Source organism: Microtus pennsylvanicus, chromosome 15, assembly GCF_037038515.1.
Source record: "Microtus pennsylvanicus isolate mMicPen1 chromosome 15, mMicPen1.hap1, whole genome shotgun sequence".
NCBI classification, from domain to species: Eukaryota; Metazoa; Chordata; class Mammalia; order Rodentia; family Cricetidae; genus Microtus; species Microtus pennsylvanicus.
This window is the reverse complement of record NC_134593.1, coordinates 32378075-32392047: the sequence shown is the minus strand read 5'-3', so window position 1 is coordinate 32392047 and position 13973 is coordinate 32378075. Positions and strand designations below refer to the sequence as shown.

The window sequence follows — 13973 nt, the reverse complement described above, 5'->3', positions numbered from 1 at the left end:
CCTCATGCTAGGCGAGTACTCTACCATCAAATTATTTTCACTTTTTATTACAAGACAGAGTCTTATTAAGTTGCCCCGGTTGGAGTTCAACTCGATAGCCAAGTTAGATCTTAAACTTGTGATCTTCTTGCCTCAGCCTCAAAGTATTACGCGCCTGCAATTATGGGCTTGTACTACCAGGTCAGGTCTGTATGTTGAAAGGGGCTCATAGGAGAAATATTAGTCACGATGACTCCTGACACAAATAGCTGACCATCAGCATACTCGAGATCAGAACCAGCAGGTGACCAATTACCAGCTCTGTTCCTGTGTCCGAGGACCCAGGTTCTTCTGCCATTCTGCCTTGCCCCAGATCACCATAGTGACATCAACTGGCAAGTGTCCTAATTCTCCTGCTACTGTGTCACTTCTGCGTATCATCTGATCAGGCTCCCTGCAGTCTATCCCTCATCGCCCCCAGCCCCAGACTTCATGCCGGCTGAGCTCTTGCCTCAATCTGGGACAAGGTGACCACAACTGCTCTCTTAATTCCATTCATTCTCCGGGGCGGCATCTGGGCCTGGGCTCTCCCTCCTGACAAACATTTGGCCCTGTAAAAAGGCAGGAGGGACAGCTGAAGGAGGCCCGTGTGTGTTGAGCCTTCACACATCCTTGCTCAGCTGCTCCAGGATGGTTTACACCAGAACAACTGCATTTTGAATCACCAGCACTTCAGGCAGGCAGTTGTGTGACAACCATCCATAAGGACTGCCAGAGAGAGAAAATTATGCTGATTGACGCGTGAAAAAGTAAACAGACTGAGCCACAGTTGCTGAGCCAGCGTTTAGCGGCGGCGGTTCTAGAATGCGCTTTTCTGCTGTCTGTGCTTTCGCTGCACAGCGAGTCAACTATTCCTTGGGTTCAAGTGTGCTCTGCCACCCACCCCTCTGCTATGCGACATGGGCAAATGAACTCCCCGAACTCCCTTTTCCAACACGCCAAGTGGGAGGCTGGCACTCCTGGTTGGACGGGCTGTGTCTGAGAAATAATTATGCAAGGAGGCCAGTCCAAGCGCTTTAACGCGGTCAACTGGCCTCAAACGCCAGGTCCACCTCGCAAACTGGTTTGCAAAAGCTACTCTAGCGCGAAGATCCATCCCGCTTTGGCAGTGCCTCCTATTTTCACACCAACACACTGCGTACTATTAACTCCCTGCGCATCGCCCATCTTCCCCGTCCTAAACCCGGACGACTCCCGAAGGCCAGTAATGGCTCCACCCTGGACCGCCCACCCCGCGGCCGAGCCCACCTCCGACTGGCGCGGCACGTTTGTTTTTGTTTTGCCGGCCGCGCGGGCCTGCCGAGGGGCGCGCCCTGTCCAGCGCTCGCCGAGAGGCCACGGCTCCGCGGAACGGCCCGCCCCGCCTCGGCTGGCGCCGCCCACGGGGACGAGGCGGGCGGAGACAGGCCCGGGCAGGCGCGGCTTCTCGGCGGCTTCCCGCCCGCGCCCTCGCCTGCCACCGCCGCCGTCGCCACCGCCGCCGCCGCCGCCCCGGTTCCCCCTGACGCCCGCGGCCCGCGAACCTCGCGGACGTGACGCCGCGGGCGGAAGTGACGTTTTCCCGCGGTTGGCCCGGGCGGCTCGGTTGCCGGGCGCGTCCGGTTTTCCTCAGGGGGACGTTCCCATTATTTTGGTAACGGGAGTCGGCTGAGGACGGGGCGTGCCCGGCGTGCGCGCGCGCCCGCCTCCCCGCGCGCCTCGCTCGCTCCCTCGCTCGCCTGGCTCGTTCGCTCGCGCCGGCCCCGCGCAGCGCGTCATGCCGCCCAAAGCCCCGCGCAGAGCCGCGGCCGCCGAACCCCCGCCGCCGCCGCCTCCGCCGCGGGAGGATGACCCCGAGCAGGACAGCGGCCCCGAAGAGCTGCCCCTGGCCAGGTGAGGAGCGCGGCCGCCGCGGGAGGGACGGAGGGAGGGAGGGAAAGGGGCGCGGGCGCGGGGACGCCGGGCGCATCTCGGCGGGGCCGGGCTGACGCTAGGAGCGGCGCCAGCCCGGGGTCCCCGGGAACCCTTCGGTCCCCCCTGCCCCCCATCTCCGCGGGGTGGCGGCGGCGCCGTGACAGGGTCCCGGGCTCGCGGGCGATGGCGAGGGCATCCCGGAGGGGTCTGGGCTGCGGCTTGACAGGTGTCGGGCGGGTGGGGCTCCTGCTCCCGAGCGAAGTGACAGGTGCAGGCTCCGCTCCAGCGACGACCAGGCGCGGAGCCGGCGGGTCCCGGAGAGCCCCCGTCCGACGCAAGAACTTTGAAATAAAAATGGAAAAAGAAAAGGACCGGTGTTTGCTTGCTTCCCCCCCCCCCCCCCTTTTTCCTTCCGTGGCGATCGGTGCACCCCGGCCGGGGTCGGCTGACTTTCTCTTTTGCAGTCCTGAGATGCAACAGTTGGGAGCCTTTTCCTCTGGGCGTGCGCTGCCTTGGCAGCTCGGTCCTGGGAGAGGCCAAGAAAAGCCTCGTAGGCGAAGCGCAGGGTCGTGGGTGTCAATTGCTCGCTGGGTCCTGAGCTCCCGGGCTTTGTGGGGGGTTGCCTTAGAACAATGCTTTGAGGCCTCGGGGATTTAAAGCCATCTGTGGCGGCTGGGGGAGCCGAACTCTTAGAAGAACTGGTATGTGGGCAAAAGTTTCCTGAGACATTGAAATGCAAGGGATTGCAGGTTTCCAAACTTCCCCCCCCCCCTTTTCTTTTTCAGGGTAGCACTCTTCTTGCGTTCTGATTGGCCGCGGCGTGCTTCGTTATTTCTTGCCTTTTGCCTTTGAGCTTACAAGGATCGTGGTGTCGCTTCCCCTTACCCCGTTCTGGTCTTTTTTTTTTTTTAATTTTTTTTTTGGTACCGTTTTCTCTCAAAGAACCTTTCTCTCCATTTATTAAATGGAAGCTAAACTTAAAGCAAGTCCATGTGGATCCAATAGGAAAGGCAGAGAGATATTTATTGTATTTCAACATTTTATTTTTCTTGAGCGTGCTACTGTGTGATTAAGTAACAGAAATTGAAACAATATGAGTGTCGTTATTGTCAGCACCGGCTTTATTTTGAGAGCCATTGCAGAATGGGAATCAGTTCTGTCCCTCGCCATCCTCTCTTTCTCCCATGTCTAGCCCATCATTAAGTCCTTGGCTTTTTTTCTTTTCTTTCTTTTGTAAGTGCTCTGGTTGTATAGCTCAGACTTGCCTTGAGCTCTCTATTCTCCTGCCTCCGCCTCCCGAGTGCTGGGAATGTAGGCATACAGCACCCTGTCAGGCTACCAAGTTCCTTTATCCTCAGGAACATCGCGATTCTTTGTGTGCCCCATACTCTTAATAGACTGAACTAACTTTGGAAATGTCTTGTTTAAGTCTGTTAAAAATTCGCATGTTTAGATGGGTTGTCTTATGGATCAAATAAGAATCATATTTATTCGAAAATAAGTACAGAATGAAAACTGTTTGGAGAATGTTCCGGGAAAGATTTTGCTTTCGTTTCTAATTAAACTCGGATATACCCAGTGTGCTAAAGTTTCTTTTTAGAAAGAGCAGTAACATCTATTCTAAAAGATTCCATGCCTTTTACACAGATTTGGAAATATTCTTGATTATTCTAGAATAAGCATACATATTGCCTGGGGAAGGAAGAACCCCGTTTCTTTCCCTTTTGCATAGGAGTGACTTTGGGGGACTCTCACAAACGCTCCTGTGAAAATTGTACAAGGCAGTCTCTTCTTGGTTGCTTGTTGCCACAGAGGTTGCTCCTGAGAAAATTGTACAAGGCAGTCTCTTCTTGGTTACTTGTTGCCACAGAGGTTCTCCTAAGTAAGCACTGACAGTTGATCTCCGAATTGCCTACAATCACATAGGGAATTGCTGCCTCCCCTGAACTGTGCCATTAAATGAATTCTGTGCGATCACTGCAGAGTACACTTAAGTAAATACCGGTGGCACATAGATCAGTCATTGTGCCTTCCTGCTGCAGTCTGCAGAGGTGGTAAACGCTGCTGGTGTAAGAGGCTCCTTCCAGTGTAACAAAACACACTGTTAATACAGTAAACTTTATTTTCTAATAATAGAAATGCTGTAAAATATTGATAAAGCTATAGTACAGTAAGCATACAAGCCAATAACATAAGCATTTATTTTCAGACAGTGTCCTGTTTGTATATGCAGTCATTTTCTACAAGTGGCAATGTAGTAGGCTTGTTTACAGCAGCATCCCCCTAAGTTTTAGCACAAGCAACAAATGCATTGTGCTGCAATATTGTGCAGGTTAAGACATCTTCTAAGTGATGTTTTGGTTCCATTATAATCTTACAGGACTGCTGTTGTATACTGCCTTATTGACTGAAGTGCCATGTAGCACATGACTTCTTAACAAGGATAAGAGGACTCCCTCAGTCTGAAGCTTAGAAGAATTGCTCAACCCAGTCCATCTGAACTTCCAATGACAGATAGTCTACTTTTACAGTTGAGGTGTTGTTTCTTTGTTGTCTCTGGCCTAAGTACTATAGATGGAAGCTGAGACAGGGGACTGCTAGCCACTTTCATTATTGAAATATGCAGAAGTTAATTATGCTTTGAAGAAGGAGTTGCCCAGCTGGAAAAGTGGTTAATGGCACGGGTGATGGAGTCAGCCTATAGGGTTCATTATCCTGGTTCCTTCTCACTTACTGTGCTTCTAGTGATTGCTTTAATTTCTCTGGTGTGGTGAACATGTAAAACATGAATGAGAATACTCACCAAGCATGGCTGATGTGGAAATTCAGTAAAACCATGCATGTGATTTTTTTTATAAGATCATAGGAATTCCCTATGAGTTAAGAGTTAAGTTGCTCTTTATATGTTGTTATTATATTTCAAATACATATCAAAAGGAATTAGCCATTTAAAAGCTTATGGTTAAGAAAGGTCAAAGGGGAGGAGAGGGCTGGAGAGATAGCTCAGTTGAGAGCACTGACTGCTCTTCCAGAGGACCTGGGTTCCATTCCTAGAACCCACGTGGTAGCTGACACTTCTGGTGAACTCCATTCTGGTGAACTCACCCTTCCTCTGGCCCCTGAAAGCACCAGGCGCACACACGGTGCACATACATACACACAGGCAGAACACTCATATGAAAGAAATAATTAGAAAAAAGAAAGGTCAGAGAGATAGGAATGAACCATGTGATGCAATAATCTCTGTCAAGTTCTTCGTCATCTAAGGAATGAGAGAACCGGTGACACAATAAGTAAGGCTACAGTTTGCTACTCTTGCTGAACTGAATTGACTGCAGTGTGGCTTTTCTTCTTGCTGAGGCAGTTGCCCCATCTTCCCAGAGTGATTCAGCTATTGCAGCTATTACTGTCTTTCCCAGAGCTATTTGCCGCTCTGGAGTATTTGGTTCACCATACTAGCAGCCGTTTTTCACTTTGTGGTATTCTTATTTTGGAAAGACCATGAAAAAGATAAGCATATGTTTAAATAGTATGCAATGTTACTCAAAGATAAAATAAGACCTTAAAACACTTAGAGATGATCTATTTCAAAACAGTGCTGATATGTGCAAACTGTAGAAACAAGTATTTGCTTAATTGGTTTGATTTATAAGTGTATGTATAAGTGTATATATTCTGTAATTGTTTTCAATTGGTAGGCTTGAGTTTGAAGAAATTGAAGAACCCGAATTTACTGCATTATGTCAGAAGTTAAAGATACCTGATAATGTCAGAGAAAGAGCTTGGTTAACTTGGGAGAAAGTTTCATCTGTGGATGGAATTCTGGTAAGGATGTTTTTAAAGTTCTATTTGTTTATTTATTTTGAAAATCTAGAAAGTAGAAAAATATAAAGTAAAAGTTAGTGATAATTTTATCACCCAGGAGTAGCCTCTGATGGCACTAAAATGCTTTTTATTTTCATGTTTTCTTAGACTGTTTTGTTGTGGGGTACTCTGTGTCGTTACTCTGACACTCCCAAGTAAAGTTTATTTTGAATGATTGGGTGGATCCAGCTTCTAGCTGACCAAAATTAGTCATAGGAGTTTTGGAGTACCGAGGACACATAGAGAGACAGAGGAGATAGTAGGTTGGGGCTTAGAAAGATTCTTGGCCCTCCTGGATCGAGGAAGGAGAGGAAATAGGAGGTGCAAGAAGAGAGGTAATGTCACATGGCAGAACATAGATAATATAAATGGGTAAATTTATGTTATAAGAGCAAATTGAGACAAGCCTAATCTAAAAAACTTTTATAATTAATTATAAGCCTTCATGTTTTTATTTGCGGACTGGTGGTCCCGATGAATGAGTATTGCTACAATTTCTAACTTTTATTTTAAATTAAAGTTTATGATGATGATGACTATGGTGTGTCTGTGTGTCTATATGTCTGTGTGTATGTTCCTCCTTCTAATTTTACGTGAGTTCTTGGGGTTGAACTCAGGTTGCCAGTCTTCTAAGATAAGTGCTCTCAATCATTGAGCTGTCTCTCTAGCTCTGTTTTTATTTTCATTTTAGTTTGGCATACAAAGTGGTGGGTTTCATTGTGGTGTTTTCATACTTACACCTCCTTACTGTTTTCTTTATTCATCTCTCCCCCCCCCCCACTCTTCTTTTCCATCCTTCTGTCTTCTTCTTGCTGGTTCCCTTCCACTTCTAGATGGCTTCCCTTGCTTCCATGTCACATGTATGCCATTGCTCTTTTCCCTACATTTTATTTTAGGGTCTTTTCCTCCATTCTCAACTCTCACATCCAACTTGTGACCCCCCCACACATTTAAATCTAGGATCTTAATAGGAGAGAAGATAATTTGTCTTTGAGTCTGACTTATTTTGATTAATATGATTTATTTTCTACAAATCTATTAATATGATTTTTCTTCATTTGCATTTATTTTCTATAAATAATCACGCTTTCATTTTTCTTTTTAGATGGATACAATTTTTTTGTAATTATGCACTGAATTTTCTTTATCTATGCTTGGATTGATGAACATCTTTCATTTGTTCTATTTCTTAGCTGTTGTGAGTAGTATCAACAGGAAGTATGGTTGTGCAAGTGTCTCTTGTGTTTGGACTTTTAGTCTCTTGGACATATTCCCAGTAGTAGAGTTACAGTTTTAAGGATTCTTACACTGGCTTGCATAATAGTTACACTATTCTACCTTACCACTGGCAGTATCTAAGGTTCTTCTTTGCTCACATTTGTGTTTGTGATGTTAACCATGCTGACTTGGACAAGATGGAATGTCAAAGCAGTTTTAAGTTTCATTTCCCTGATGGCTGAAGATGTTGAACGTGTTTTTAGTGCTCATATATATCTTCTGAGAACTGTGTGCTCAATTAGTTCATCGGCCTATTTATTGAGTGAATGCTGTTTTGATAATATTTAGTTTTTGAAGTTCTTTATCAGTTTTACATATCAATTCCTTCTAATGTATAGTTGGTAAATACATTTTCTCTCCCCTCCCCACCCCAGTCTGTATGTTTTGTCTTCACTGCTGACTGTTATCCTGTGTCATCCTGTGTCATGCAATCCCACAATCAACTCTTCCCATATTGGAATCATCTTAGAAAAACCTTCTTTGTGCCTGGGTCTTCAAGTGTTTGTATGTATTTCTCTAGTAGTTTCAAGATTTCAGTTTGTATTCTCTAGTAGTTTGAAGATTTCAGTTTGTATATTAAGTCTTTGATTCATTTTGTATCATTTTTCTCCATCTTTTTTGAGATAGGGTCTCACTGTGTAGCCCAGGCTGGCCTGAACTAACTATGTAGATCAGGCTGGCTGCCAGCTCTGTTTCCCAAAGTGTTGTAATTAAAGGTGTGCCCCACCACACCCAGCCTTGTATTGGTTTTTCATTATAATTTAGTGTGTGTCTGTGTGTTTATGCACGCACACTGGCACAGTGCATGTGTGGTGGTCAGAGCACAACTTTCAGGAGTCAGTTCTTCCTACCTCATGTGTTCTGCTTTATGGGATTAATGGAGGTTATCAGGCTTAACACATGCCTTTACCCACTAAGCCATCTCACTGGCCCAGCATTGGGATTGAGTTACACATTCTTCTGCAGGTAGATGTCCAGTTACCTCAGCATCTTTTCTTTTTTCTATTGTTTTTTTGAGACAGGTTTTTTTTCTGTGTAACTTTGTCCTGGAACTCACTCTGTAGACCTGACTGGCTTCACATTCACAGAGATCCGCCTGCCTCTGTCTCCTGAGTGCTGGGATTAATGGCATGCATTAGCACTGCCGGGCACCCAGCATCATTTGAAGAGAATTTTTCCAATGTCAAAAAATAAAAAATAGATAACTATAACTGTGTAGGTTTAATTCTGAACCCTCTGTTCTATTCTGTTGGCCTATGTCTTTTTAATACCAGTATCATACAGTTTTTGTGCCTGTGGCTTTACAGCATCGCTTGAGAGCAGCTATCCTGATAACTTGCTTATAGTTATTTGTGATCTTTTGTCCGTCCATAGTCTAGTTCCATTTCATTTCATGTCTTTTTTTAAATTTAGCATAATTTCTTTATTGAATCCTTTGGAATTTCATATATGCACCCTGATTTCTCTCACCTTTCAGTCCCTCCTTATCCTCCCTTGCAATGCCCCCCCCACAAAAGAAAATTTCATTTTAAAAATTAAAATCAAAACAAAACAAGCAAACAAAACTAAAAAACAAACAACCTCTCACCCTGAAAACCAGACTAAAACCAACAAAACAACAACAACAACAAAAATCTCTTCAGTCCTCCATCTTTTCTGCTTCTCCAACACATCTTCTTTTGTCCTGGTGGCATTGGGAGTTGGGATGTGTCACACAGTATATACCCTTTGTCCAATCAGCTTCACTTGCAGATATGTTCATTGCAATGAGTTGTTGGTCTGGTTCAAGGCATCTGGTTTCCGATACACCATCATTACTGGACTCTCACTGAAACTCCTCTCAGACATTCTGCAGTCACCCTGTGGGTATCATTTCATAGGAATACCCTTCACGAGCTCCAGGCTGTGGGCCTGGGTGGCAGTTGAGCTAGTCAGGCCAGGCTACTGTGGTGCCCACCCCCAGGCAAAGAGTGGTACCGTCAGGATCACTCCTTCTCACCTGTGATAAGGGGTGGGGCCATCTCGTGGTGGGGGCACAACAGACAGCTCTCCCAAGAGGGTTGGACCAGCTCTCTTGCTACAGAGTCCAGCAGAGGGCAAGGCCAACTGTCCTAGAGCCTGTGAAGGGCGGGGCCGGCTCAGCATGACCCTCTTGATTTCATCATGCATGGTTCCTATAATCCTCTGAGGTGACATGGTCCATAGACATCAACACAGACCCGCAGCTGCAGGAGGACCATTGGCCCAGATATGGCCCTCAGCAGCAGCTTGGGCCCTGATGACATCTTGTCTCTGGGTGGATATACAGGCAACTCAGATCAGGATGGTTCTGGTGGTGACATGGCTCCCAGATACCAACATGGCCACAGGTTGTCCCCAGATCATGAACTTCTGTGTAACCTTTGGTGGCAACTCGGTCTTCCAACTTCAACACAGATCCCAGCTATGTTAGGACCATGGACCCAGATATGGTCCTCTGCAGCAGCTGGGTCTGAATGTCAGTATTGCCCCAGGTGGCAGTGCAGGCTTTCCAGATTGGCACAGGCTCAGCAGCAGTGTGGCCCTCAGACACTAACATGGCCTCGGATTTCAGGCATCCACATGGCCATGAATGGTAACAGGAACCTCAGACATCAGCACGGACCCTGGCTGCAGTATGGCTTGGTCTAGTTTCATTTATATTGTTGTGATAAAAACACACCTTAGGAGAGAAAGGGTTAGGTCACATTTCCAGGTTACAGTCCATTATAGCAGAGAAGTCAAGGAGGCAGAGACTTAGGACAGCTTGTCACTTCACATCCCCAGTAAAGATTAGAGAGGGTTCAATGCATGCATGCCAATGCTCATATAACTTTCTCTACTCTGACTTATGTAGTGTAGAGACCAGAACCCTAGAAAAGTGCTGTCTACTTTCAGGCTGGGTCTTCCCATTTCAATTAAGAGACTGGATGGGTCTTCTCCTAGCAGTGAAGGTGCCCACAATCCAATTTGATGTATATAACTTCTGGAGCCTCCCTCTGCAGTGATGCTACATCATGTCAAGTTTTCAAGCTAACATACAAACTAACATTATCCTAGTTCTCTGAAGAATATCACTAGAAATAGGGCTGGCATTGTATTGAGTCCATAGGTATTTTCAATAATAAAGCTATTTCCACAGTATTCATTCTGCTAATCCAAGAACATGAAACATTTTATTGTTTGTTGGTTTATTTTTTTTAATCTTCTAGCATCTTCATCTTCCTTAAGTGTTTTAAAGTTTTTATTATAGGGGTCTTTTACCACTTTTGTTAGATTGATTCCTAGGCATTTTATATTTTGAAGCTATTATTTTTTTATTTGGTTTACCTGTTTGTTTGAAATAAGGTATTATCATGTAACTGTAAATGATGTGGACCTCACCATGTGGACCAGGCTAGCCTTGAGTAACAGAGATCCACCTGCCTTTTGTCTCCCAAGTTAGTTATTGGAAAGTTATGTAGAAAGGTATTTACTTTTGTGTGTTGACTTTATATTTGCTACTGTGTTTAAAGTATTTATCCCATCTCAGAGTTTTCTAGTGGAGTCTTTAAACTGTAGTGTCATATCATTGACAACCAGTGATACTTCTGTTTGTATGATCCTTATTCCTTTCTCTTGTTTTATTGACTTCAGACGCTATATTGAATAGGCGCAGTAAGAGTGAGTAACTAGAGAGGAAATGCTTTTAGTTTTTCCTCATTTAGAGCAGTGTTTACCATAGGTTTGTTGTATATAGCCTTGATTGTATTGAGATATGCTTCTTCTAGTTCTAGTTTCTCCAGGGTTGTGTGTGTGTTCATCTGCATACGCATGTAAAAGCCAGAGGACAGATGCTTCTACCTTCTTCCTCTTTTTTTCTTTTTTGTCTTCTTCCTTCCTTCTTTTGTTGTGTTTTGTTTTTTAAGATAGGATTTTTCTGTCATGGAACTTGCTCTGTAGACCAGGCTGGCCTTGAACTCACAGAGTTCCTTTTTTCTTCACTTTTTTTTTTTTTTGAAAAAGGTTTCTCACAGGCTTGGAGTTCAGTCAGTAAGTAGGCTAGACTGGATGGCCAGTAAACTCCAGGGATCTACCTGTCTCTGACTCTCCAGTACTGGGATTTCAAATACCTGCTGCATTCATCCTGGGGATCTGACTCAGGTTCCCATGCTTATAAAGCAGGCACTTTACCAATGGAGCTATCCCTTTAACCTCTCTTCAGAACTTTATCAGGAAGGGATGTTACACTTTGTCAAAAACCTTTTCTGAATTTATGAAGATAATCATGACTTTTATCATATATATATATATATACACATACATAAACACATACATGTATATACACGCACACACGCACACACATATATGTGTGTGTGTTATATTAGATACCAGTTTTCATATATCGAGTCAACTTTGTATCCCTGGGATGAAACCAGCATGGCCATGGTGAATGATTTTCTTTATGTGTCTTAAGGATTTGATTTGCAAGAATTTTATTGAGAATTTTCACAGGGAAATTGATGTACTTTTGTTGTTGTTGTTGTTGTCTTATCCTTACTCGGGCTTGCTGCTAGAATACATTTGGTTTAGTGGAGTGAGTTTCATAGCATCTGTTCCCTTTTGTTATGAGGAACAGTTTGCAGTGTTGTGTTAGGGCTTTCTGGTGTTAGTGTGGTGGAGACTGGCAGGGGCTAGGTCCCGGCTTCTCCTTGTGGAAAGATTTTTACACTGCTCTAATCTCCTTGCTTTCCAGGGTCAATTTTACTTACACCCTTTAAATTTAGTTTTGGTAGCTCATAGAGCTCTAGAAATTTATTCATGTTTTAGATTTCCCAGAGTCTAGGGGAGAAGCATGTTGTTGAAGCAGTCTCCTTTCTGGATTTCATCAGAATCTATTGTAGTTTCCTTTTCATCTTTATTTTTAATTTGTGTCTTCTCTCTGTTTCATTTGATTAGTTTGTCTGGGAGTAAAGTTTTATTTCTGTTCTTTCTTTTTTTTTTTGAGATATGGTCTCATAGAGCTCAGACTGACTTTGAACTCGTTGTGTAGTAGCCAAGGGTGACCTTGAATTTCTGAGCTGTCTTCAAGTGTGAGTTACAGGGTGTGTCTTCCAAGCCCAGTTTCTCCTGTGCTGGGCTCAGGTTTAGGGCCTCAGGCATGCTCAATCATGAGCATTTTTTTAGGTTATTAGTTATGCGCATATACAAACTTTATTTGGTAATAAAGTTTCTAGTGGTAATATAATATCTTAACTACTGTTTTTTTAAAAAAATCTTAATTGATTTTTTCTGACTTGTTCATACTATAAATATATGTACACCCTTCTTCATAGGAATAAATTTTGCATAAAGGAAGTTTGATAATTAATGAATCTCTGATAATTTTATTTGAATAAATTCTCACAAGTTAATTTACTGAGTCAAAATCTACAAACTTTTAAAATTACCCAATACAGCTGGGCAGTGGTGGCATGTACCTTTAGTCCTAGCACTCGGGAGGCAGAATTAGGGGAATCTCTTGAGTTTGAGGCCAGCCTGGTATAGAGTGAGTTCCAGGGCAGCTGGGGCTACACAGAGAAACCTTGCCTCGAGAAACAAAACAAAATAAAAAATTCCCAATATTATCTTTTTTTGAATTTGATTATTAAAAAGAAAGTGTCTTTAGTTTGGAATTTAGTTTTTTTTTTAAAAGTATTTAAAACCGCCAGGTTACTCTCCACATGATCCTAGTTTAGCATAGAAACAAGTAGAGGCGGACATGGTGCCACATTCCTTTAGTTCCAGTGTTTTGGAGGCAGAGGCATGTTGATTTCTTCCAGTTTAAGACTAGCCTGATCTACACAGCAAGGTCCGGGCCAGCCGGGGTTACACAGTGAAATCCCTGTTTCAGTTTTATATATTTATGTATATGTGTTTGTATGGACTGGAGATGGTTCAGCAGTTAAGAGTGAGTGCTGTTCTTACAGATAATTCCCACCTATGTTGAGTGGCTCACACTTACCTGTAACTCCAGATCCAGGGGATTAAAGTTCATGGGCACCTGCACTCATGTACATTCCCCTAAGCAGACACACATGCATGTTCTTTATTAAACATAATAAAATAGGGTTTGGAATAGTTAAGAGCACTGCCTTCTGTTCCAGAGGACTTGGGTTCCGTTCTCAGTACTCACATGTTGGCTCACAGCTTTATGTAACTCTAGCTCCAGGGGATCTGCTGGCCTCCTCTGGCTTCTCTGGGTACTAGAGATGTACATTTAGTCAAAACACACCTGTACACATAAGATAAAAATAAAGAATAATAATTTAAAAATAAATTGGTACAGATAGTAATGGCCCTGGAAATTCCAGGAGTAAGACTCCTCCTTTCTTAAGAAACATGGCCAGATCACTGCTATAAACTTGACCTTAAACTACTGAAAGCAGAACTTAACCGATAGGGAGTTATGTAGAAACTTTGAAGTTAAATGTTAATAACATGAACCTCAACAATATAATTTGTTAATATACACTAATCAATAGTCAACAAACTTGACTATGAAAATACCTTGGGGAGAACTAGGGAAATGATTCAGTGGGTCAAAGGGCTTGCTGCACAAACATGAGGATCTGAACTTGAATTCCCAACACACGACTTAAAAAAATCTAGGTGTGGTCATTTGATAAAAGTGTTTGCCCCACAAGCCTGATGACTTGAGTTTCGTTCCCAGGGGATCAATATAAACAGGGGAGGAAAGACCTGAATTCTCAGTGTAGTTTTCTGGCCTTCATACTGGCCAGATAACTAGCATGTCTACATTCATCATATACACATTGTGTTTGTACACACATAAACACACACACACACACTGATAATCTTAAATTTTTAAATTAAAACTAGAAAATGCATTTATAAATACA

At 43.7% G+C, this 13973-nt stretch overlaps 1 protein-coding gene across 2 annotated transcripts in view; it reads left to right on the top strand.

Annotated features, from left to right (window-relative positions):
* The first annotated feature begins 1652 nt into the window (after window positions 1-1652).
* Rb1 (RB transcriptional corepressor 1) overlaps window positions 1653-13973 on the top strand; it is a 126757-nt gene continuing 114436 nt past the window's right edge. The window contains exons 1-2 of one of the 2 annotated variants that reach the window (XM_075948988.1): window positions 1653-1911; window positions 5631-5757. In XM_075948988.1, coding sequence (XP_075805103.1) covers window positions 1796-1911; window positions 5631-5757 — 243 coding nt within the window. In that variant the 5' untranslated portion in view covers window positions 1653-1795. The remainder of the gene's footprint in view (window positions 1912-5630; window positions 5758-13973) is intronic. The other variant, XM_075948989.1, reaches the window with a different exon arrangement.